The sequence below is a fragment of the Haliaeetus leucocephalus genome, unplaced genomic scaffold, assembly GCF_000737465.1.
Source record: "Haliaeetus leucocephalus isolate CR32 unplaced genomic scaffold, Haliaeetus_leucocephalus-4.0 Scaffold473, whole genome shotgun sequence".
Taxonomy (NCBI): domain Eukaryota; kingdom Metazoa; phylum Chordata; class Aves; order Accipitriformes; family Accipitridae; genus Haliaeetus; species Haliaeetus leucocephalus.
Genome location: NW_010972909.1, coordinates 3,895,245 through 3,922,035, shown reverse-complemented (window position 1 = coordinate 3,922,035; position 26,791 = coordinate 3,895,245). Strand labels below are relative to the sequence as shown.

At 41.1% G+C, this 26,791-nt stretch overlaps 1 protein-coding gene across 2 annotated transcripts in view; it reads right to left on the bottom strand.

The window, feature by feature from the left end:
* Positions 1–26,791, bottom strand: part of FAR2 (fatty acyl CoA reductase 2) — a 78,768-nt gene that overhangs the window by 12,597 nt on the left and 39,380 nt on the right. The window contains exons 2-7 of one of the 2 annotated variants that reach the window (XM_010575322.1): positions 20,828–21,003; positions 17,991–18,170; positions 12,024–12,201; positions 10,600–10,644; positions 5,006–5,124; positions 2,152–2,224 (exon numbers count right to left, since the gene is read on the bottom strand). In XM_010575322.1, coding sequence (XP_010573624.1) covers positions 2,152–2,224; positions 5,006–5,124; positions 10,600–10,644; positions 12,024–12,201; positions 17,991–18,170; positions 20,828–21,003 — 771 coding nt within the window. The remainder of the gene's footprint in view (positions 1–2,151; positions 2,225–5,005; positions 5,125–10,599; positions 10,645–12,023; positions 12,202–17,990; positions 18,171–20,827; positions 21,004–26,791) is intronic. The other variant, XM_010575321.1, reaches the window with a different exon arrangement.

The window sequence follows — 26,791 nt, the reverse complement described above, 5'->3', positions numbered from 1 at the left end:
CTCCCCAGACTCCTTGAACAGACTCTCTTTCCCTCTGCTGATTCCGTGTCTCCTGCATGTTTGCATCAAACAGCTTCTTTCATGCTGGGGAAAAAGAAAAATTCTGAAAAAGGTGAAAAACCACTAGAGGTAGAGACCTGGCCTCCACAGTTTCAACCTGAAAGGTTAGCAGAGCCAAACACAGTTGGAAACAGGCTTTCAGAAAGAGAGGGTGACAACTCGAGTAACGGATGCTGCCCCATGTGTGAGGGAGGGAACTGGTGGATGAAGTTCAGTCCTTCTCTGCAGGGGCTGGACTACTCAGCGGTAGCTCTTATTTCAGAGAGATCATGGCTCAGAAAGGCCTGTTGAAAGTTCATGCGAAGAGACTGGCTGCCTAGAAGCCAAATAATAGTGAGTAGACAGAGAAAGTAATGTGAGTGGGCTGAGGAAGTCTGTCATCTATATAAAGAAGATTTTAGAATTGTGTGTATTGACCAAAAAGAAATTGGTACGAGACTGAATTGAGACTTCAAACTGGATGGTCACAGTCATAACATCCTAATACAATAAACCTTTCCCAAACTAATTTCTTAAACCATGCAACATCTTTACAGGCAAAATTTTGCTCTTCGATACTCCAGCCTAATTGCTGTTCATGAATTTATACCTAATACCCCCCTGCAGCCTGCTGATCTCTGGAAAACTGTGGATACAACATGCAGTAGAAAGAGCTCCACAGTGTCACCCAAGGAGAAAAATCTTGCCTTCAGTCCCATCACACAGCTGAACTGCTTATGCAAGCTTCTGCTGCACTCGGGTGATTTCATTGCTAAATCCACAGTTAAGCGCAAAGTAACAGAGCAAGATCAGTTACAATGCATTAATACATTGCTGTTTTCATCAGTAAAATTACACTGAAAATGGGTTAAGAAAGGCAAACCTCAGGTAGTAGTGCTACGGTGGCTGTTGCCTGAAGCAGCAGCCTGTGAAGAGCTTTGCATTTACTCCTGTGAAAAGCCACAGAAGATCTGACTTTACACGTTATAAAGACTGGCTATGTTTTCCAACAGTCACCTACGAAGCCTCACCTCTTCTCACGACTGTGGCAAACCACAATGTTAGATCTCTCATTAAAAAGGAATAGAAGAAAAATCAGGAACTTGGTGTGATTTTCTCACTGCTCAGCCAATTGCTGAAACCTCTTCCCTGCTAGATCACTTGATCAAATCTCATGGTAGGACATTAGTAGGATTTTCAGACAAGCCATGCTCTGAAAATGCAATTACAGTCTGATTCTCTGCCGACTTACAGTTTGCCAATTAAATAATGCAAAGACAAATGCAAAGCAAGGGCTGAGAGGTGAAACACCACAGTAGTTATTTGCCAGCATCCTGTATTTAAAGCACAAAGATATGAATTATTGTAGAACAGAAAGTGAATCAGGCCCTGTACATCTGCCCATGAACGTACTGACTGTACGTAGTGTTTCTGCTGCTTGGCTTCAGTGTGAATTTTCCACTGTAAGGGTGTCAGGATTTGTCTCCCTTTCTTTCACCACTGCCTCAGAAGCACATCCACTTGAAGAAAAGTAAGCCATGAAAATAGTTTTAGTTCTTCCACTGACAAAATTCATAACCAAAAGGCAAATTGTTCTTGAAGGACACCTGTCATTTCAAGATTTGCCTTCTCAGGTCTACACCAATTATTTCTGTTTAGAATTTTCTTCACAGAAAGAGAAAGAAAGGCAATTCTACTTCCTTAATATACTAGTGTTCATTCACTATCAAGGTTCCTCAAGTGATTTCAAAGCACAACCCCCCCCCCCCCCCCAACCCCAGAAAAGGTTCTCAATCAGAAAAGGAAAAGAAATAAGGGGCTGGTTGTCTATTCCTTTTTCCACCTCTTTCCACCTCAGTGCAGCAAAGCACGTACTCTGCTGGGTTGTTCCGTGATTACGCCCACAATGAAAACGGAATAGATGCCTTCCTGGGCTGAATGCCCAGCACCAGGAGCTTTTGCTCACAGGACCCTCACCGACTGCAATTGGCCCTCCCACACGCAGTTTGAATGGCAGATGCTGAATGCCACCCAAATATAGGAAAACACCTTTTTCAAAGCCTGGCCGAGGAATGCTATTGAGGTTTGACACGTTCTAGGTTTAAACTAGACCTTACCCATTTCTCCCCAGAAGAAAGGGTTGATTCCACCTGTTGTGCAGTTGTACACCAACATGTTTTTTGGTCTGGAAAAGAGAAAGAAGTATTATTTTAAGGTGTGAAGAAAAGCACCCAAAGCTTTATTAGTGGAGCATGAAAGCTAACAGCCCAAGACACAATATCAGCTCACAAAAAAATGCAGAAGAGGTAATTTTTCACAAATATGAAAATACAGTATAAAACATGAAATTTTAATACTATTCAGTCAGATTCTGGAGAGCATATGAAGTTAATGGGGTTTAAGAAAAACCATCCATAAGTGACTTATCAAAAATTATAAAAACAATAAGGAAAACATGCATACTGACAAGTTTCTGACTTTTTTTTTTAATAGTTTCTCTTGCTGTACTGTAAATATTTGGCCCAAACCAACCTCAGGGACACACTGTGTATTTTACAATCATTTACTTAATGGATATGATTTGTCCTACTTTTAAACTCCATTTTTTTAGGGTGGTGATTACAAATCAATGCATTTCGACAAAATTCTAATATCAAAATGTTTGGTTGTTATTTGGGCGTGACACTAAACATACATCATACCGATTTTACTTCTTCCTTTGATACAAAGCAAGAGTTAGTCAAAGAGCTTTTTTGATCTCAGCCTGCCTTGCCAAGGGTGCAAGCAATGCCATCGATACAGCATTCTTCTTACTCTGCATTAGCAGCTGGAGCCATCTGGCAAAACGCAAAAAGAGGTGAGATCTGGCCTTGAACAGGGGATGGGAGCTTGGCTGGAAGATACAACACCTCCGTGCTCGTGGGGTGCCGGTGGTGCTCAGAGCCTTTCTCCATGGGAGGAGGCTGCCTATGAGGAACCTTTCTTTTTCAAAACTCCTGTGACCAAAGATACCAGGAGATAGAACCCCATAACCTGGGATAGGAAATCTTGCACAGTAATACTTGAAAACTGCCGTTGGATAATGCACAGTTTTAATGGTGTTTTTTTCAATAATGCTTTTAAGTTATGCCATTTTGACTGTCTATTACCATTATTATTAAACCCTAGTAGACTTCTAGGAATGGTTAGGACTAAAAGACACGCGTCAAACTCTGAATCCATGATCTCCTGTAATTTGAGTTACTGAGCTGAAGTCTGATAGAGCGTTAAACATAAAAATGCACAATAGTGCTTAGTGTGGGAAACTCTGCATTATGGAAATCAATATGGCAACTCACTAAGGACTAGATCCGTAATATGTGCCCATATAGAAAACTCACCTAGTACTGAGTCACACACACATAGCCTGACGGAAAGTACACTGAAGTGAAAGCACAGACTTCCACTTACTCCAGTGGGTCAGGCCCGTTAAACACCAAGGAAGAGGATTTCTCCATTTTCCCAGCTTCCAATGAAGAGCCTCTCCCTGTTGATTTTTTTTTTCCATTCTCCACCCTCCAGCTAAGGCGATGACCTTGGTAGAGTGTAGAGCTTCTACACTATGTAGTGAAGACTGCAATTCTCTTCTAAGTTTTAGAATTTAACTTCCCTCAGTAATATCACCTTCCCTGAAGGATGCTGACCTTCTAATTAGATGATTTGAAAAAAAAAAAAAAAAATTAAACCACACATGCTAATCTTCAAGACAGCACCTAAACCTGAAACTCTCTCAGAGAAATTAAATTTACAGAAGGCTCAGGCTCTTGATTTTTGTATACAGATTGCTAACCTTGGAGTTCTGCCCAGCTAGACAAAGCTTTAAATCAAGTTCTGCAATTGCTCCTTTAGCCTAATAATTACTTGTGTAGGAACCAGATTAAAACCATGTATCTTTTGCCAATGAAAAGTTAAAAAAATGGCATGTCTCCTACCATGGCCAGAGCCAGGAAGTCTACCTGTGTGCTGACATACTGCTCATCAGCACGTGTTTGTCTCCTTTTCCAGCTTTATGGACAGGCTGTAGCTCTCTTCATCTGGACTCTCTCGGGAGTGGGGGTGTGTGTAAAGGGAAGATGTATTTTTTTTTCCCTAGACCATGCTGCTTTGCCTGTTGCTGATGGAGAGGGATGAAACTATGAGAAAAAATAAATCTGAAAAGCTGGTGAGCTGCCTTTTATGATCCTTTTAGGATCCCTGTATTTAGGTTACTGTATGCAGCTCTTCTCCACCCTCAGTTCAGAGGGCTCACTGTCTTTCAAAGTGAAATATTTCTGCCTTTTATTTGCCTGGTATTGATTTCTCAAGAGTTGCATAAACCTCCAGAATAATCCACGTGGTTTACCCTGTAGCACTTCCTACCTAATGATTAAAGGTCAGAGCCAGAGGTTCACAGGAAAAGATCTAAAATCCTTTATGTCACTTATACATACCCTTCTTAACAATGCAAAGAATGGGGTTTTTTTTTAGATCATCTCCCCTATCATATAAGCCCATAATATATTTATATTGTGCAGTGTTTTCCAAGGAAAACACGCAGACCATTTTCACCAAGAAAACTCTAGAAGCCGCTTGAAAAGCAACTCAGTGTAGCTGCCTGAGAAAGGACACCCAGAAACGGCTGCCAAGAAGCTACAGTAAAGCTCTTGGCCTTCAGAAAAGTGACTTCTGAGAGAGAGAGTTGTCAGCTGAGCTTACGTTGTACTGAGAACAGGTCTCACCTGTAGCTTTAGAGATTTCCTAACTCTAAAGCCTGCCTTTATTGCTTCTGCTACACTCTTAGTCCTTGCCAACCTGGGGAAGAAAACATGGACCAGAAAATGAATCGACAAGGCTCTTGCACAGGTTTTCAATTAGCTTTTGGTTCCCTTTAAAGTCCTGGTGCAGGCAGTAAATGCCCGAGTCTGGCAGAGTCAGAAGTCCTTCCCACCTGTGCACAGCAGTGTACCACCCGGCTGCAAGGGTCAGGTTGATGGCAACGTCTACTGGAATCATGTCTGCCACCGCTTCGTTATTGGCAATGACGGTCCGCAGAATCCCTTTGCCCGCCTGTGGGACAAAGGAAAACAGTCACTGACATAACGCCATGGGAAGATTTCATCGACTTGGATTGAGGACAGACTGTCATGTTAGCACTTGTCAAGCCTGGCACCTGCTGCAGAAGATGGTTTGGTTTCTGTGAAAACAAAGATGGAACTCGCGTGGATCCCACTGTTCTGCGTTTTCAGAGGAAGTCTAAAACATGGTGATGTCTGTGCTGTATAGAAGAAAAGCTGTGACTCTTAGTTAACTCAATATGAAAGAAATAAATTTGAATTTACTGAAGTAAAATTCCCAGTGATACCTGAAGTTACATTTTCTTAACTCACACAGGCAGAGGTCTGAGCGTCCCTCAAAGACGGTAGTCACTTTGGAAATGACACAAATAGGCTTTTTGAAAAGTTTACTCCCTTTCCTTTGGATGTATTCACACCCTCCTCTTTTCCAAAGCTGTGTCTGCTAAGCATAAAGATACAGTTGAGACATGGCCCTTACCTTGAAGAGCTCACCACCCAACAAAACTCAGGAAATGAATGAGTGAAAATACAAAGTACTGACAACCAAAGAGAAGAGGTACGCAAGAACAGAAGATTTTCATTTTGCTTTCATTGGAAGTGCATTTGTCAGGGGATCAGGCTCCCCAGAATATATATATTTAATCTGAATGCTTATCAAGGTGTTTCCTGATGACCAATTAGTCTTTGGAGGTTCCACAGGAGAGACATGGCAACAGATGGCAACAAGCCAGACTGAATTGGAGAGGACAATTCAGTGATATAGAAACGTGGAGGTGAAATGGGGTGAGTGTGTCAGGTATAAGGGCTGAACAGAGCAAATAAAAAAAAAGAAACCCCCAATGGCAGAGTCAAGGTTGCAAACAAATTCTCTAGCATATGGGAAATAAAATGCTATGAATTTGAGTTTGATGTAGAAGCTGAGGACCCAGCAAAAAAGCTGGGAGGACAAAAGCACTAGTGAAGCAAGGAAGGAAAAAAGCTCTTATGATTTAGAGCCATGCAAAACCAGAGGGAAGGACTGAGTGAAGGGGCAGAGGAATATGCTCTACAGATCCATGAATATTTAAAACTTAGGGCAAAGGAAATGTTATAGCAATTTTTTTTTCTTTTCTTCCAACCTGTGACTCCCATTTCATGATGAACTAGCTCTCCAGCTGTGAAAGATGAAGTTTTACTACAGCAGCCAGACAGGAAGTGCCTAGTTGTGCAAAAACCCTTGCCTGAAGTCTGGGGAGAAAAAAGATGTGATTAAAAAAAAGCATTTAAGACTTGACATTAACTTGTATAGCACGTGCCATTGTCTACTGGTCATTGGTGGATTTTAAAGGGACACTGCATCCCCTGTTTGGGAGGTATCTGGGTTTTTTTCTGTTCTGTCTCTCTCCCCCTCTTTTCCCCTTCTATAATCAGATGGTTTTGTTACATTTCACAGTTGCAAGTAAGGGAATACCACTTATGACTGATTTAATTTTCATGAGCTCAGACTCCTGAGCAGTCTCATCTCATCCCTGGTGCAGCTGGCAGAGGGATCATAGACAGTCTCAGACGCAGGCGACCGTGTAAGCTTCCCCACATGCTTCCATCCTCCCCAAACCCATGGCATGCAGTTAACTTCTGCTGCCCTAAGCTGAACCACCGTTGCGCTTAAGACCTTAGAACCTTAACTTGCAACATCGCTATGATGGTTTTCTTTTGGTTCTTACTACTGTTTTTTTCAAGGGGAAAAAAAGCAAAAAGAACCAAAGGACGCAATCAAGCTCAGCTATGAATTTTCCACTGCTGCGAACACATGCCCACTAGAGACCACTGTGTGACCAACTATCACGTTTTCACAGGTACATTAAAGACCTTTCTGAGGTCTTCAAAACTAGGAAGTTTGATGGATGTGCTGTAAACATGGCTGTGTTCAGAGCAGCATGTGATGGTCATATACACATGGATGAATTAGACATTTCATGCATTGTATATTTAGTAAAGACTTCAGGTTTAAGTGTTTTAAGTTACTTTTTACATTGGAAATGGTTCAGTACTTCTTTACCAGGTATGGCTTGATTTCTATTTAGAGTTGCTGACTTTTTTCTCTTTAGTGAAATAGAAGCTACTGCAGCTTGAAGCCTCCGAAATCATTTCCCGGTCTGAGTCTGATGTTTCTGGACAGCCTCCCACCTGATGCGCTTTGGGACTAGTCACTGTCCAGAACATGAATTAAACCACAGTTCTGCCTTACAGCTTCACTGCCTTGCAGGGAAGAAGGTCTTTACATGTAATATGGAACAGCAAGACAAAATGCTTCAATTATGGTCCAGCGGAAATGTAATTAATTTCGTTTTGTTTTTCAATCAACAAAGCTTCTCCCCACAGCAGCTGTAACAACTGTAGGCAAAAGAAACAGACTATCAAGAATAACTTGTACTCCCATATTTCATGAATATTTAAAAGAGATATATCTATTTGTGGAATGAAATTATCAGACTCAAATATTGCAGCAGTGACCGAGGAAAAAAAAAACAACAAAACAACTTCGCAAGGTTTGGAGTTCAGATTCCGCCCAGATGATCCCAAAGATCATCTGAACCAAATCTGAATCTGGGGGTTGTTCTCCATATAGGATGAGCTTGGGTTAGAAGTGGTATACGAATATTTTAGTATGTGGGGGGACTTAAAAAAAAAAATACACAAACACCAAAACACTTCCTTTTTGCTTTTCCCATCCTTAATTAAGGCTAATAAAGCTACTTGACTAATAAATACACTTTGAAATACAGTTGGCCGAGACAGCTGGTTGTAATCACGCAACTTCCAGGTAATCAAACTAACCTGTAACCCACGTGCTCAAGGGCTAATTTTCAAACTACCAAACAGGATTTACCAATGCACCATATCCAAGCACATTAATTCAAAACACGTATTTATTTCCCCTCCATCACCTCAGAAGACCAAAAGTCTCTTGGGCTCCCCAATAATAAATACCTTTCACTTCCAGAAAACTAGTACCGGTCCAACTAAGTTCAGTAGCAACCGGAGACGGTACAAGACAAATGCTGTCTGTCAGCGCTTGGCGATCACCCCTCGCTTCTCCACATCGCAGTCTCTGCTCCTGACCGCTGCCAGCCAACGCCGCTGCCCCTGGGGCCAAAGAGCCGTTGGACACGGACAACGGCCCAGCCTCTACGCCCTGGACCGATTGTCACTGCTTTTTGTCTTTTTCTTGGTTAAGTCTCGGTGCAGTTATATATCAAATCATCATATTTCATCACTGAAGAGCTCGGTGCAGGTGACACGAATTTCTGTGTCTCTTTATTTCCTGTATTGAAGAACCTCAGAGCTTCAATCCTGAACCAAAAAATACCATCTCTATTTCAAAACTCTTTCAGTACAGGTCAAAGCTTTTATATAAAAGGGAAGTTATTTACTACAGTGACCCTAGAACCTCAAAATCTTTAGTTTCCGTAGAGTTTATTTGGAGATAAAGATACAGGTTGGCATCTGTGTGTGAAACCTGGCCCGAGCGAAACCACCATTAGGTTTGTTGTTGCATTCAGTAAGGCTAGAAATTTTTTGCTTTGAAAAATAGAAAATATTAGTTACTGGTATGAGTGGCAAAGGATAAGCCTATAAAATATATGCAAGCTCTAGCATTAAGTTCCTAAAGCGGACACTATTAAAAAAAGACTGATATATGGGCAAAATTTCCAAATACTTAACCAGTAGGTGTTTTTTTACTTGTTGGCAGATTAAAAGAAAAGAAAAAAAGGAGGGGAAAAATGGTTTTTAAATGGCAAAAGATTTGATTGGCATGTTTTTATATGGCTGAAAGCATATGAATTTGGCCTGTGTTTCATAACCTATTGGCACATGATACACATATGACAGCTAGCTGCTGTAATTTGTTACTTAGGTAATTCACTTGTGAGGAATAAAGAGCAATGAAATGGAACTTTTTTTGTGTATTATCTTTCTTGCAAACTAATTCTGGACAAGTTTTTGTGACAGACATCTTTAATGCTCGAAAGTAATCATAAAAAAAATCAAAACTCACAGATATTACAAAAGTTAGAACCTGTCACATGAAAACGTAAGGAGTGGATCTGCAAAATTAAGGAACTGCAAAACCTTTCTTTATCGTGATGATGACAAGACATCGTGAAAGAACACAGGAAACAGCACAAGGTGCTGGAAGTAGAGCAGAGAGGCAGCACAAGCTTTATGAGCAGTCAGCAAGAAGTAAAAGGCTGATAGGTAATTATTTTAAAGAAACTGTGGTATGAATAGGAGCTAATTACGCTTTGTGAACACAAATGATGCATTTGGGGGCTTTTGAAGGCCTCTGAAATGTGTAACTGGGGTTTCAGATAAAAGCATTAGCTGGGATATACCCACTAATTTCACTAGTCCTGTGGATTCCAGAAGTAACTGTAACAGTTTCTATTTATGCTCTACTTCAGGTATAAATGAGCTTTTTAACAAGATTATATTTGGATTTTATTCTGCTCTCCTAAGACTGTAGACAACTAATCCTTTTATACACTGCATTAGGCTGATTACAATATAGTTTTTACAAAGTAATCAAGTTGGAGAAATCGTACATGAACAAAAATATCTGCCCGTAGCTATACAGCATTATGCAGTGACAAATACACCTAAGGCAGCGACTTTAGTTCAGAAAAAAAAAAAAGCCAGGAGAAACGGTATGCAACTTTAGTGTTTTCATATGTTAAATTGTAATGATTATTTTCATATTACATGGAATATTTTATCAAGTTATTCATTATCTTATGGGTTTGTTCCTCGCCATTTTGCACAGTAGTTGTTTATACGAGTATTAAGCAAGAATATAGTGAATTATCCACGTGACTGGTAGACTCTGAATTGATAGTTGCACACATCATTTAGGTGTACTCCGCACATGGAGAAATCCTGTATAAAGCAATGGCAAGAGAGACCCAGAATCTTTGTTATTGTGAAGTGGTCACAAACTATAGCAGTGGACTTAGCAACAAAACATATAAAGATAAATGAAAGGACAAATAATGCTGCCTTGTATTGATAGTATGGTAATCTGGCCTGGAAAATTAAGTTCGGTTGTAAGAGTCAAGCTTTGACATCCGTGAATTACCCTAGTTTCAAGGATGCATCTTTTGCCCCTTCTTTGAAAATCTGGCCTAATTTGTCCAAAACTTTAGGTTTTTTAGAGTTTTTAGAACCTACAATTCACATTTAGTAAACCAGCAACATGAATACTCTTTCAATGTCCTTTTTTGAACACAGCATAAACAGACAGTCTTCTGGGTCCTACAGGCATCTAGATGTATAGTGAGTGTGTGACATCATTCTACCAGATTCAGAAAAGTGCTGTGATCCTTTTTTGTACACAATTTCTAAGTGGGGCCGTAGAGGAACTTTAGAGTTGCTATCTTAGTAACTCATACTCTACTTTAAGGGGAGCTTAAATAGTAACTAGACATACCGCAACAAATATTCCACTTGTCCCGTTGAAGCTGTCAATCCAACCCTGCAAAAAAGAAGAATGATTAGTATTTCTTTCAATGACATGTTGCTTACACAGGCTTCAAAATGGTGAAAGGGCTATAATGCTGTGGTATAGACAAAGAAGCAACAAGACACCAGTTAAGACAGATGCCAGCCCATCTGGGACAGCTGCCAGGAAGCTAACCAGTAGGAAATACCTAATTGATTTTAAATAGGGGATGCATTGTATGGTACCTTGTTCTGTCTGCAATTTACCCATCAACAACAGAATCTAATTTTGTTTTTAGAAACCACTGCTTTCCTATAATAACTTGGCTACAGGAGTAGACTCTGGCTTTAAACACTACAGGGTCTTGGTGCTGTCACATTTGCTGAAAACAGCCAGCATGTTATATATATACCCTCCAACATACAACATGCAGATGTCACTGAGACCGATTTGATTACTCCAGCTAATTTCTAAGGCAAGGAAGTAAAAAAAATAAAAGCCACTCCACTTTTGAATCCCATCCTACTTCAGGTCAGGGAAACTGCCACTTATGGGAGCTGGAGCTAAGAGCAGTGATGAGCTGTTTGACCCAAACCAGGTTATGACACCTAACAGGGTTTGCTCTGTCCTTCCAAGATGGGGAGCTTGGCCCAGAGCCTCGCTGTATCTCAGACATCTTTGGCATGCTTTGAGCTGCATGAAAGCCAAAGGTGACTTTAGGTTGTCTTTCCAATTTGGCTGCAAAGTTAGGGCACATTATTCCTACCAGTATATTTAGCTTAGTGAATTATTTCAGACCGAAAGTACAGTTGCATTTAATTACTCTGTGGCTGACATTTGTATCTGCAACAGGCCCATACAAGTGTGAATCCAGTGAATTCAACAACTATCAACATAAGAGAGATACTAGGTAACTGCATATGACATTATCAAATGCTTTCAAGGACCATGGCAGGTCTAGGGTGCTCATCAGGACTTCATTAAAATAGGCTGACTAGACCATGGAAAGACTCAAACCAGAATGCATCAGGACTACGACTGACCCTCACATCTCACGTTTCCCCAGCTAGTACAGAAACTCCCCTGTGTGTCTGTCCAGGCACAATCCTCTGCAAGTAAGACCATCAGTTGCAAGTCCAGCATTTTGCACCATTATTATCCCAGCTCTTGTTATTATTGCTTAAATGTGTTCTTTTCACTTGGAGACAAGAGTCTTTACTAAAAATGCTGAAGAAGGCTTGCTGTTCTACTCCAGCACAGGTCCTCCATCTCTTCCACACACTTTCCTATCAACTGGAGTACCTGTTTCTCAAGCGGACACTACTACAAGTAGGGAGAGATTCCTGACAGAACTGCAGTTACAGCTGTATCAAAGGGCTCCCAGTAGGGAATTGCTATGTATTCATGCTTACTGGGAAAGGCTCATGCCAGCTAGCTCCCACGATGGATGGCCTGATGATAGCAATGTTCAAGTTTCCTTTCTCTTGCTGAATCAGGTATTCTGACAAGGCTTTGGTGTAGGTGTAAGTGTTGGGCCAGTCCCCAAGCAGCTTGGGTGTGATGTCTTGAATGATAGATTCATCCAACCACCTACAGGAAACAAGGAGAACGTCATTATCCACCATAGAGAGAGAAAAGACTGAGGCAAAAGAGACCAGTGAGACAGGAATCCTCACCTGAAACAAAGGGTAAGCAAGCCAAAGCCATTTAAGACAAAGCCAGGAGCAACTAGTTTGGATTTATAACAACTCTGCAGGAGAAAGGTTACTTTTGTCTTCAAAGTGTAAAATAACCCTGGTAAGCTTCACACTACCAAGTCCAGCTCAACTTCAGGTATCTATACAATCTCATTGTAAAGCAATCTCTTATGTACCTCATGCTTCACTGCAATCCGTAACGTAAATATAGCCATGGTCTACAGATTGATGGAGCTTTCCAACCTAGCACTCTCACTAGGCAGCACTTATCCTTAGCCAAAACAGTCCCTATATACTCCCAAGTACACTTCAGGAGATTCCTGGTAACCTTGAGTTACTGAGTTGAGTAGCATTACGAAGGTCTCAAAAGCTAGAGCAACATACTACAGGGATATTATTCCAGTAGTACTATTTACAGTGTTAGGTGTTCTTTCCTGCAGGTTTTCCATAGGCTTGTCCACAAAGGAAATTAGGAAACTGTCAGTGCTAGCTGCTTAAAAAAAAAACCCAAACCCACAAACAAACAAACAAAACCCCACTGAGGTTTTTTTGATTTTTTTTTTTTAAGGTATTCAGGTATCTAATCCATCAGAAGTAGTTATGCATATACCTTTAAAAAAGTGGCCCTTACCACCGTGGTGCTGCAGCGAGGGCCTAAGGCTCAAAGGCTCTTCCCTGGCACCCCATCAAGACTTTACTGGTCCTGCCAGCGTTTGGGTCTAAAGGACAGGAACTGGCTGTACTTCCAGAGCCCTTGCACACCACTGCCAATCCCCAACAGGCTTTCAGCAGTCTGCTCTTACACCACAGAGCCAAAGATTAACTCCTATAATCCAATTTGTAATTAAGTCAATGGACTTACAGTTCAGACTGAATGGGTGCACTTTTCCCAGGGGCACTGCAAGGACACCGTTTCCTGCAGATCCTCACTTCACCCCTCCTTATCTTGAATTTCAGAAACAGGTGCAGGTCAAGGGGAGAGGAATAAGGCAGAAACGGTCACACCTAGAGAATTACTTGATCACATCAACTTAAATGTGCAAACACCTGATGGCTCAGGTGGCACACTTCTTTTCAGATGGCTCTCATTAGATGCAGGTGGAAATATTACAGGAAAACTGTTGTATGAGAAAACACTGATTCACTGAAACTGCAAAACAGTTTGCAGGGGAGGGCTGAATTCAGTGAATTTCAGTTTTGGAATGAGTTAAAAAGAATCTGACAGTAAAAAGTATATAGAAATTATTTTTTTTTAAATAAAAAAAGCCTTAAAGAGGCACAAATACTTTCCTTTGCAACTCTGGTCCCATGCTTTAGAAACAAGGCAGAAAAATTGTTTAAGCATAAAATACGAAGCTGAACCATGCAGAGGCTATAAGCAGCACACAATATTGACTTAATTTACAAAGCCTGTTTAGGCAGTCATTGAACCCAGCCTCCTCAGGGTCTCAGCTAAATTGCCTTTGTTTGAATCTGTTGAGTAATTAATTACCAGCCTACCAAAAGGAGATGTCTATTTCTGCAGAGCCTGGAGGAAGACTAGGTTCATTTGGGAACTCAGATTAAGCTGCATGCAAGTCTTTTTCCCCTTCTCTCTCTTTTTTTGCTTTTATTTAAATAACAGGGGCTTACAGGTTAGCAGTCTCACAAAGCAAAGACAGGTGTGGAAGTACAAGGAGAAGCAATTTCCCCTTGCCCTCATCCTTCCAAACAGGCCTCTGCCTTACTTTAAGTGGTCATCAAGGGGACCACGCTCCTGCCTGTCTCAAGGGGACCGTCCTACCAGGTGATTTGATCTACCAGCATTACCATCACGGGAGCGCTGAGCTGACAGTTCAGTGAGGCGAACCGTTCCTACTCCTCTGTGACCTACTTTGAAGATTTTGAAATGCTAAATCACAAAGCTATTGCTTTTGCTCACTGCTGCAAGTGCCCCGTAGCAACAAGAGGTGCAAATTAAACAATTAGTATCCTCTTCTTTCACCACGTATATGCACCAAATTACTCTGCCATAGGAAAACATAACTTTCTGTGTTAATCACCTTGCATTAATAAGACACTCTCTTTCTTGTAAGTGATGACGGATCTACATTTTCTGCAATAATGAAAACAGTTCTGCTTCAGCCCACACTTCACTGTGCACTGTGTTCCTTACCTCAGCATACCCTTCAAAGCTGATTTCCCTCAGCTTTAGATTAAGGCAAACCTTGCATGATGTGGCAGATTATATGTTTCCTCTAGTGGCCTGGCAGCACTTAGAAGTGTGACTTTTGGTTTACACAGATTAAGCCTAAGGCTTTACTTGCAGTTTAAATATCAAAATACGGGAAAGCAGGGATATAATAGGAGGATAAGAACAGAAAAAGAAACAGCTGGGAGTCCTACTTGGGATTTCAGCTGAATAAAGAATCATAAGCATATATCAAGTGCATGGCCACAAGCATCATTAAATGGATCTGTTACTGCATCCAGTTGTGTGATCACGCCTCTTAATGCACTTGCAGAAGAGCACTTTAAGACAAGGGTTGTTTGTGAAGGGAAGCTTTTGCAGCTGGGTGATGCAAAACACGACCTCTATTTCTTCCCCCTTTTTGAAGGGAGTTTGTATTTCCTTGTCTGCTTTTTTTCCTCCCCTGCTTTTTGAAGGTAACATTCTGATATCTGTTAACCTCCTTTCTCTGAAACCTTCTGTACCCAGATACCCACGTATTATTTCCTCCACGGTGAATAATAAAAGAGGCATCTCTCCCATTTCCCTCCAACCCTGCTTTGTCTTCTCTCTCTCCCTCCCTCCCTCCAAGTAATCCCCTGCCCTTCACAGTCTCTCAGAGTTTTCTCTATCCCATTCTGCCTATGTCACATCGTTCCAACATCCCAGGGACTTTCCCATCCTGCTCCTTCATACACACTACAACCTCTTGCATCTCTTTCATATATTGCCTTTGATTTGCAGAACACCTTCCAAACCAATTACCCTGGAGCCCGTGATTTTCAACAACGCCACCTGATTTCAATGCCTTTGAAAGCAGTGGTTGTCTTTGCTGTGAGCAATTATAATGCTACCTGCAAACACTGTAGAGAAATAGATGCCGTCCTAGTTGAGGGCACACTGTCATTTCTGTCTCACTAAAAGTACTGGAAGGTGGTGAACTTCTGGAGTATAGTAAAACAAATTGAAAAATCTAGTAAAAAACCAAGAAAACCCATCTCTAATTATGTGGCTAAGAAAAAACCAACCAAACATACTACCAAGATAAACACATGAAAGAACACATCTGAAAGCCAATCCTTTGTCACTCAACCATTCTTTCAAACATCATCCTCTCTGCTGCACATGCAAACTATGATAAATGAATTCTTAGGGTCTTACATGGAGCAGCTGAAGTAGCAACCTCTGGGGCAGCCAGGCACTTCTGTGTGTTTCCGATTAGCATTTAGTCCTTTGCTGGAATCTTTTTTATCTGGGCCGTCAACACTAATTGTTTCCAAAGTTGCAAGTGATGGTAAGCTTTTTGGGGCAGTGAAATGTAATATTGATAGCGATGAACACCAAAGGACATTGTAAAACTGAGTCAGTGGGCAAAAAGGTGGCAGATTAGCTTCACTGTAAGTAAAAGTAAGGTAATGCATTCAGGGAAAAGCAGTCTAAACTGGTCTTAGAGGTTGCTGAACCCAGAACTGGCAGCCGCAGCGCAGCAAGAGCTCTTGGAAGCACAGCTGACAGCTCTGTGAAATCTCCAGGTCATTGAGTAGCAGCAGACAAAAAAGTCAAGGAAATGTTGGACATCATCACGTACTGAGAACAAGACCAATGGTGTCGTTCTGAAGCTATTTCAATAAGACTTTAGCGCGACCACACCTTGAGTGCTGCATGCAGTTCTGTTTGGCCCCTGCACCTCAAGGAGGAAGTGGAGTTAAAAAAAGGCAGAGAGGAAGGGCAACTAAAACCATCATGGAGACAGATCGGTTGGCATATGAGGAGCCAGGAAAAATGCTGGGACTCTTCAGGCTGCAGAAGAGAAGGTCCAGGGTGAATGCAAGACAGATTTGCAGAGGTAGTGAATAGGGCAAATCCTGCAGATACTGCAATGCTGCAATGATGGGACATGCAATGGAACTCTTAGTATGACAGCTTGAAACAGCTCATCTTTATGCAGCAGTTAGTAAATGTCTAGAACTTGCTGCCACAGGGGGTTTGCAGAAGCAGAGTTCCAGAAAGTTCAAAAAGGGATTAAACAAATAAATGGATTAAAATAATGGGACAAAAAATAATAGGATGTAACACCCCTCATACTACAGTTATGGATTCTGGGAGGCTACAAGGGGAACAGGTTGCAAAAAGTATTCAGGCCTGTGTAGTTACCCTAAACAGCATCTGCCAGTGCCACTGTGGAGGGCAAGATATTGGGCCAGGCAGCCCATTGCTCTGATGCACTAGGGCATTTCTTAGGTTTTTATCATGCTCCACTTGCTGAATAAACAGTAAATGATAGATGACTACTTGCTGGAAGTAAACATATCCAAGAATATGGGCTATTGGAAAAATTAAAAAAAGAAAACACTGATTTGTGCTAAATTTTCTGGAGTAGTTCTTAGTTGAATTATTTTTTTTGGCAAACAATTTTTTTTATATAGAACCTCAGTGGTTCTCCTGCTGGACAATAATTAATCTCATCTCCTATTAAACTAAATCAAGGAGAAAAAAGACTTTATACCAGCTCTTTGGGTTACTAGTTCACAGGTCAGTTTCTTATATCACACAAATGGAATACCACTAGTAAATAAGTGAAAACAAAGTTACAGCTGTGGTAAAATTCTTCTAAGGGGAAGGTGTCCTGGGGCCTTTATCAGCAGCTTTTGTTATTCTTTCTAATTATTCTTCATTTTGGTAAATTCAGTTAAACAAGCCTTTTTGTTGTTCCCTCACAGTCCTGGAGTCTCACACTGAACTCTTTCTAAAACAGCCTGTTTCTGAATCATCCCCGTATAACTCTGGTTTAATACCACAGGGTTGTTGAAATAAGTGGAAACAACACTGGGAAGCTCAAGAGATAAAGAAATGAATATGAGGTATATGAAAAATTTCAGCTCTTACTAAGGTAGCGACAGAGCTAAATCTTACAGAAAGAAGCATCACAACTCCATTCCTGATAGCAAACGCACTCGTGCATAACTTCTTCAATGCTGGACTCTCATGAAATCACAGTCTTTTTTAAAATGGTGCGTGGAAAAATTTAGAGGTAGCTGAAATGACAGGGTTATTAGGTGTGTTTTATGCTATTTTCTAATACTGTTGTATTTGGAAAAGTATTGTTAAGCTCATCCAACTGTTTACAAAGCATGACTTCAGCAGATAAAAAGGCTCCAAAACAGATTATTTCTTCCATTTTCAAAAAACCTCAGTAAAGCTACTTTCAAAAGAAAATCTAGAAAGGACAGACTTACTGAATGGCATTCTGTGGAAAGTACCCCTCAAAACCACCTAAAACGAGAGCTCTCTCTCCCCTTGGTCTCACTGTTATTATGGCCAGCATTTCTTGCTGGCACGGTGCCTACAGACGAGCCCATACGGCGGCAACAGCGACGACGAACAGAAATCCCACAGCAAAGGTTATACGAACGGGTCTTCAGCGGAATGAAGGAAAAACCAACGTCAGAAGAGGCGATGCAGTTCCTACTTACTCTACTAAATCAAAGAGCTTCTTGGGTTCAGCTGGGGGTGGGTAGATGACCTCGTCTATGCATTTTCGGACACAGTTTGCATAGGCGGTGGAGATGTGGATGAAGGCCTCGAGGTTCTGCATCTGCCGGGCCAGCTCTAGGAGCCGCTGTGTGCCCATTGCGTTCAGTTGCAGGGCATGTCTAAAGAGGGCAGGGGAAAGAAACAAAATGCATTTCACTGGAAAGAATATATCAAAGCTGAGCATTATCCAAACCCCAAATAATGAAAAAGCGAGGAAGGGAAGGGAAGGGGTCGCAGCAAGCTTCAATGAAATGCAAGGGCTATACTAGCTTTCACAGCAATGCTGTTGGATTTGCTGTTCTGGCCACAGAATGTCTCTCAAATATTTTCACTCAGTTCAAAGGATCAGAGGTAACAGTTCACTAACAGCTCTACATCTGACATATTTGCCACCCCGTCCTGGAACAAATATTTCCAACGCACACGACCATTGAGCCATTATGGTTCCCGTGGTACCCGTTCAACTTTCTCCTTAAGGTGCCACTGCTGAACCAGACAAAGTTGTGGTGTCACTAAGCAGCAGAGGGTCCTTGGGCCCCAGAAAAACAGATTCATACTGAAAGAAGACACAACTAGATGTAACAGCTTAAATTCTCAAGGAGTGGAGAACTGATAGGCATAAGAGGAGAAGAGTCCTGGTTAGCAAGGCTGATCTTGAAGCACCCAGCATAGCTAGAAGTTGTCCTAGAGACTATCTGCAATGGATCTCAGTGAACAGCTGTTCAACTTTGTTGCACGCTTTGTACTGGAAGAAAGACACTTTCCTGCACAAAACGGAGAAGGCTAAGGAATACGCAATCTGTTCAGCCCAGGAGCAGGAGCTTTCAACAACACATACAAGATTATGAATAATGCTATCAAGTACAGTGTATACTGAAGAAATTAATTACACTAACATTGAAGAGAAATTGTAAATAGTCCAGATGAATGAAAACAGAAGCTGAGAGTTAACGTTTGGGTCACAATATCTAAAGCCAGAGATACTTTTATTTTTTAGCATGCTGCTATTGAAGAACAGCATTTTCCATAGGTTTCTATTTCCTCCTGCCCTTCTAGCAGGATGAATACTTCTACTTTAGCTACCCTTCACATGAAAATTACTTTTCCGTGTACATTTCTATTCAGTTATATCCTTCCTGAGAGGGGGTGAACAGAATTGTGCTCAGAATATGGGCCCAGCATGGATTTCTGCTGAGACGTTCAGAGTTCCTTTAGTCTTCTAGGGGAATATCATCTAACACTGGTGATTTGTTACTCTTTATTTTTTCTATTTATATTAAAACTGCATCTACTAATGTTTCAATATAACACAGTTTCTCAGATTTCTGCCCTCAAGAGTTCCATCTGGAGAATTCCCTAAATGTACTGCATGTTGATGCAATAATTCATTTAGCTTCTCTGTTGCTGCTTTTCTAGTATCTCAATAGCACTCCTTTTGCACCTCCCTTATCTATCTGTTCTAGGTATTCTGTGGTAGGCTTTGGACTTCTGCTGTATTTAAAAATATTTTTGTGTGTGTGTGTCATTAGCAATTGAGCAGCAATATTGTGCTTTCACATTTAACTTGCTAGAACTTTTACCCATATGATGTATTTTATTATTCCAACAGGAATAATTTGATTTTAACAACTTCTCGTATTTTGCCGTTTAATCATACTGGATTTTCCTTGTTCTGTTAGAGAGATTTTGACAGATCACATGCAATCAACCTTTAAATAGTTTCTACACTGCCTGCAAGCAGATGACCATTTTAACTTTTTCTTTTAACTTCTTTCCAGCTATTAAAAACAGAGTTGCCCTTTGATGTTACACGCCACTGCTACCTATTTTTATTGCATGTTCATTCATGTATTGATTTAAGAACATTTATGGCTATTAATGCAGTGCGGTGCTTTGCTACTTGTATCTTGAGCCAGGTTCTACACATGGCTCAAGATTAAATCAAGAGCTGCTTCCTTTCTGGTGGGTTCTCTAATTAGTTGTTGCAAAAAGCAATTATTTATGGTGGACACAGTGGATATGTATTTAGCCTATGTATGAACAAATGAAGACTGATATTAATAATTGTGTTTTCTACTCTCACAGCTTTAGTGTTTTTCAAAAAACTGTGAAGATCCAGATCATCCACCTCGGTTTGTTGACCTTTATGATTCTCATAGAAGCACTTACACATCTCATCTTGGTTTAGTGGCTTTTTTCTGCTGTTCTTTCTTAATGGAAAGCCTGCCTGGACAGGCACTCCCAAGGGAGCTCCTTCAGAAACCGAGCATTTATTGTAAACAGTTAATTACAGCGAGTGTAGGGTATTTTAAAGCTTGTGATAGGCTATTTTCTTAAACAACATCTCATTTCCCTCTTCAGTTACTTGGTGACAAAGAAAGGCCATTAACACTAGCTTTAGAGACAGACACAACATAGTTTCACTTCAAGCTGTCCCCAGCTAGTTCTGCCAAAACATCTCCCTCTTGACCTAAAACGCACTTTTCCCTATCCCAGTTTTAGGTCATACTTAACTCCCTTGCTATATTACAACCCAAGCTTGCAGTACTTCCTTCTGTTCCCATGGAAATCTGCCAAGATACCTCACTCTTGACGTGCATATGCACATGACATTTTCAGAGCATTTACACCGCACGTTCAGCGCAGAACCACATGTAGCATGAAAACATAAGTGGAGAATTAGTACTGCAGCTCTACGAGAGATGCGCTGAATGGTGTGTTAGGGGTTATCGTGCATTCTGAATCATGCTTAGCAAATAGAGAAAGCAGGACATACTTCAGGGGTTCATCAAAGCGAACTGTTGCTGCACAGTGGAAGACAATATTGACCCGGGTCAGAAGCTCCTCCTCGTCTTCAGCACTGATGGCCAGCTTGGGCTGAGTGAGTTCAGCATTAATAGGCTTAATCTTCTCGTGGAAATTAGGGCAATCTTCTCGGACCCTGTCAAAGACCTTGAAGCACAAACAGAGAGAGATCAGGTACAGAATTAGGCTCCTGAGATCACTTCGATTAGTAGCCAGTCTGATTACATCAATCAATGAAATTGGCACAAAAGAGAATTCCTGGTTCTTTCAGAGGGAGGACACAGGTGAGATGATAAAATAATTAATTCACTTGTTCCCTCCCATGGGAAAACCTCACAGGGGAAACAGAACAAAATATCGGAGGTAATGCATTGCCCCGAAGAGATGCATGAATCTTCTCCACACCACTCATTTCCTAGGACGGCCACCGAAATTCCTGTATCTCCATATCTCCTGCAACCACTCTCTAGGGCATAACGGGAGCTAAAGAGGCGGGCAGAGCATGGAGTGGGAAAGCCTGTGAAGCCTTGGGACTCAACCAATTTTCTTGATGGTTCTACAAAGGACTTGAGGAGAGGAGGGGAGCAGGGCACGTTCTGGCTCCTCCTCTTCCTTATGCTGCTCCTTGCCTACCGTCACTCTTCGTTCATGTCAGATGAGTCCTCTGGGGAGCTGCCTTTGGGATGGAAATACAGGGAACCTCAATAACCCATACTGCTAAAGCTGCTGACTGCCACCAGCAATTTTGCATGACTGGACAAGTGTGCAGCTAGCTGGCCTGTCAAGCTGTCTTTCAGCCCTTTTTTGCTATGAGTACAATCCATAGCTCTTTCCAGTACAGGTTGTCTGCCCAGCCTTCTGCAGAATGGCAAGTCTGTGCATCTGTCCACTAAAAAGATTCCTACATTTCCATATACTGTTCTATCTGATGACTTATCCAAAACTAGCATTTGGCAACCTGCTTTGCCTAGGATCTGAGATAGCGGGTACCCTGAACGGCAAGACAGCTGTGCACAAACCTTCTGAAAGGAAAAGGAAATCAACAGTGTCATCACCTGAAGGGTGCCTATGTGAAAACAGCAGTTTCCCATTTTTACTCTGAGTAGCTCATAGTCACTGATAACAGTACAGCAGGTCTGGGTGCAGTTCTGCTTGTGCCATGAAAGCAGACGGCTGCTCCAGGTTCCACCCGGAAAGCTTTGATTTGGTAAATCTCACAGGCAAAGAAGATGAAGCCTGAATTTCAAAACACTATGTGAGTTTGCTGGAGTAGGATTTGAAAAAATCATCTTAAGTATTAGTGGCATCTGTTCTAAGGGGTTTGTATTGCTGGCCAGCATTATTGTATTTGAGTAACTTCAACTGAAATAATAGTAACAGTTAAGTCCAAAAAGCTCCTCCCTTTTGGGGGCAGAGTGACAACAAGAAGGGTAGAAAGAATAAATAGAATAGAGAGGCTGTGGGTATAATCCACATTTCAAAGGATAACCACACTTCAAAGGTAACTAGCCTACTGACAGGAATGACTAAGTGCTGAGACAAATTGCTGGTGGATGCTGTGGGCCACTGCCTTTGGATGCATTTAAGAACTGTCCAGGAAAGGCAGGGAATAGTGGAACTACCTTGGGGCAGGAGGAAGGGCCAGCTGGCTTCCCAGTAGCTCTGTGGTGTTTGCGTGTTTCCTCTACTCTGTAGCTTACTCACCGGTAACACCGAGTTTGTAAATCTGGTTACTATCATGGCCTCCTGTTTTCCTAGAGATTGTTCTGTCATTGATTTGCCCAGTGCTTATGTAAGAGCAGAAATGGTTTGACATAAACATACTAAAGGAAAAGACATATGAAAGATGAAATTGATACTAATAGGAATATTTTCTTGTTTGACAGGGATTTACCATCTTTCTGCTTATTTGACTACCCAATCTAGATAAACCCTGATGTTCTTAGGGATAAAGAAGTGATAAGGAAATCATCAGCCCTCCCCACAATGCAGCACACTCTGTGCTTGACTTCATGTATTTTTCTTTAACATACAGCTGCGCACCCTTTATAAACCCAGAACTTGAGCAAGTTAACAGAAGTTAGGACATGATAATGTCATTTGATTTCTCTCAGTTGCACCCAACTACATGCATATTTCAGTCTAGGCCAGAGAACAGATTTCTAGACAGAGAAAGCTAATCTTGGACAAAGATGTTGGTGAGAGCCAGCTGAACTATAGGAACTCAATTCCCAATGACTTATGTTCAGAACCAGGTACTAGCAGCATTAATGTCTGTAAAAAACTTGTCTTCTAACAAAAGGATGCTAGATTGGCTGTCCAAATATGCGTCATCTCAAGAGAGATTGCACATGAGCAAACCCTGATGAGACACAAAATGGAAAGGTTTCTCAGAGAACCCATGTAAGACCAAAGCTATCCTCTAAGAGTTTTAGGAACAATTCTGCATTTGTCTGTTGTATTGCAAAGACAGTGTAAAACTCCACCCAGTGACAGTTCTTTTATACTTGTTTTACCTTGGCATAAATAATGCAAAGGCAGAGAAAGAATGAATCAGCCCTTTCTCCATTTCAGTCATGGCATATAAAAAGAAGAGCAGTATTTCTGGAATTTGGACAGTTATCTGTCTACATGCCATCTCTTCCTGACGTTCCCACTGCAGGTATCCCCTTCAGTTTCTGTGCCTACTGCTAGGTATTGCCTACTACCACATGCCACTCAACAGCTGTAGTTTTTCACCCCCTCCAATGATTCACTGCATTTCTCTAAAGGATGAAGGCAATTTCTAAATGCAAGCTCACGAATCAGCATACTGCTTTGGAAACCTTCTGGATCACAAGAACATTGAGTTCATTGTCACCAGTAAATCAGATAACAGGAGCAGCTGTTTAATCAAAGTCTGTTGCCTCCTTTATGGAATCTGAAGATTTCAGGCTTGCCGGTGCTTTACAAGTAAGTGCAAGAAGATTGAAAGACAAAACAAATGCATCTTATTCTATACTGTTTCCTATAGATCAAGGAGTGCTTAACATAAAGACGATGCTTAGTCTGCAGGTAAAGAGTAATTGCATCTCTAAATTCTGATTAACTCACCCAGAGCACATATAATAAACCCCCAATAACTGCATGAGGCCTAAGGATTGTTCTGCCTTTTCTTTTTAGAAGCCGTCTGCCAATACAAAATATATTCAATGGACAGAAGTGGCCTGGTGTGCTGTACTGTTATAACCGCATGAAAACACTGGCCAAGTCAGCAATACTCCAGAAGCGATACATGAATTGCCACAGAATTGTAGTGAAGAGAAAGGAAAGATGTTTGATTTCAAGTTGTCCGATATTAATTAAACTGAGGGAAATCAGTAATAATGTATCCTGATTTCAGTGTCTTTTTGAGCATCCTAATGCATTCCAGGAGCAACACTGCTGCCTTGACGAAAACAGAATAAATGAACCTAGTAGCTGCTATTCTCATTTTAAATCTCAAAATCGGATGCAAGCTTTGCATAGGCTGTGCTGCCCCTCCACAGAGGTGAGAATGTCACTCTGAAATTTGCTGGATTTTTCTTATTTTATAATCAGGCAATTCCCATTTATAGTAATAATCTAATCTCTGTGTTTTCAATTTACATTGTCAAGCACTTATTCTGAAAACAGGACAACTAGAATTTCTCCCAACATTATATTTGAGTGTGTTTGATGGGCATCTCTTTTCCTATTCCTGCCCACTTAAGCTTTGACCTCCCTTCTCAAAGGACATCTGTAACTCTCTCTGTTCTCTGTTCTTGCCTTAAAGCATGTAATAGTTCAGAGAGATTTCTGCCCGTCAATCTTTCAATCAGAATTTTTTCCATACCACAAAGATACGAAAACCTCAAAGAAAGGGCAAATTGCACATCTATGGAACAGCGCAGCTGAAAAATAAAGGAACCACTGAACAATGTAAAATGCCAAAGGCTTCGCGTCTTCCTCAGGAGACACTTTCAGTGAAGCAAATACAAAATAATGAAAAGTAGAGTGCCTAAGCCATGGTCTACTTTAAAAAGGAACTTGCATGAGTTTGGTCTTAAAACTGCCTTTCAAAGAAGCCTGGATAGTCCTTCCTTTTTTGGACCTATCAGTCCTCACCCCTAAAAAAACAGCTTACTGTAACAGGCACCACGCGGGCTGGCACTTCATTGAGAAACACAAGTAGGAGAGAAAGCAGTTCTCCCGTTTGCTCGGTAATGTTCTCTAACACTATTTCTTGTGCTCTCCCCTGATGTGAAGGATTCATCTTCCAAAGTGCTGAATAAACACGTCCCAGCAATGCAAGCCGTGACGAAGGTGGGCTGCTGCTCTTCATCACGTTATCAGCAGAGTCCGTAACTTGCGGTAGGAGTCTGTGGCTCCTTTTTGCACCAAACTGCCTCTTCAGCGACAGCACTCGCGGCTCTCCCTCTGCCACATCAGGGCCAAACACTTTGGCATCAAGCATCAAGTTTTTAAGTGTGGCCTAGAAAGGTAAGCCTTTTTTCCTTCTGTGGTACAAACCCAACGATCTATCGAGGCATCCAAAATACACTATTTTAAGCAGATGTTGCCAGCTTTTTTTTTTTTTTTTTGTGGTAGGACCAATAAAAAATGGTCTTCTCTGGTGCACAGTGGGGCCAGGTGTGTTTAATAGGCACTGGGATATTAGGCTGCTCTAGGAGGATTAGGAAAAGATGGTAACTTACATTATAGTATGCACATTTCAAGGCATTACTGTATAAGAACATTTCAAATGGAGAAAAATCAGAGAATTCAACCCAAATGAATCTCATGTATGAGGAACTAGTGAGAAGATAAAAGTTGAGCGAGTTCAACAAAAAAAAAACGCAAAAAGCAAAAAGCTTCTGTCCTTTCAGATAAAGAAATGGGAGGGATTGCTTAGCGTAATTCAGGAGAATATAAGCATGAATTGCTTCTGTAACAGAAATATAATTTATTCTAAGCAAGACATAGGCCAAGGGTTAAAACATCATGGCAACAATTCCTTTAAAGATCAAGGGGTTCATTCGGTGTGTAGAATAATTTTAAAAACAAGGTGTTTGAAATCCCTCTTCTGAACAATGCATTGGTGTATAAATGCTAGAGAACAGCCTATATACAGATACACAGAGTAACACCGTGGCGCATATATCCATCCCTCTGTGATGGCAGTCTCATAAATGGATATGAGTGACCACCACAATTCTAAACTACTGAAAGTACCAAAGTAATGAAAATAGCTCTTTAAAAAACACCTGATCTCTGCAGTTTTATTCTGATGAAAGGGCTTATCCCAGTTGTGTTTGCCACTGATAAAATCCTCCAATACAGTTTTGAAGGAAGGAAGGTACATAGCTACTTTTAGAATTGCCATTGTAGCAAATTTGAAAAATAACTGGGCAGCTTCTTGACATAAAGTAATTAGCCTGCAATTAATTTTTAGCCTGGTACATTTCCAGCAATAAACATCAGGATTGCTCAGTCAAGAAATGTGTGAAAATGCAGCTCAGGAAGCTTTAATCGGGATAGAGCCTTTTTTTTCCCCTTGCGCGCTCTCTGCCTCATTTCCTCTTCAGAAAGTTGCTTTTAAGTATGGTTCTTCTCAAGGCAAATAAAGCATAATTCATCTAATCAGTCAGAAAGCATGCAGCAGAGTTGTTCCTCATTATAGGAAAACAAATGACTTATGCTTCAATCTACAGCTATTACTTTCCCCTGAGTAGAGCTAATGTAGTGGAAATACAGTACCCGTGACCAACATCTAGTAAACAAAACGGCTGATTCTTTAAAGATAAAGACTACTGAAACAAAGAGATGACAGACAGTAAATTTCAATATAGGTCAGCTAAGGCTAATATGTATAGCCAGCTACTTAGGATGTGGTTTTAAATGGCCATTTTCCTTGAAAATTGGCTGCTGACACAGC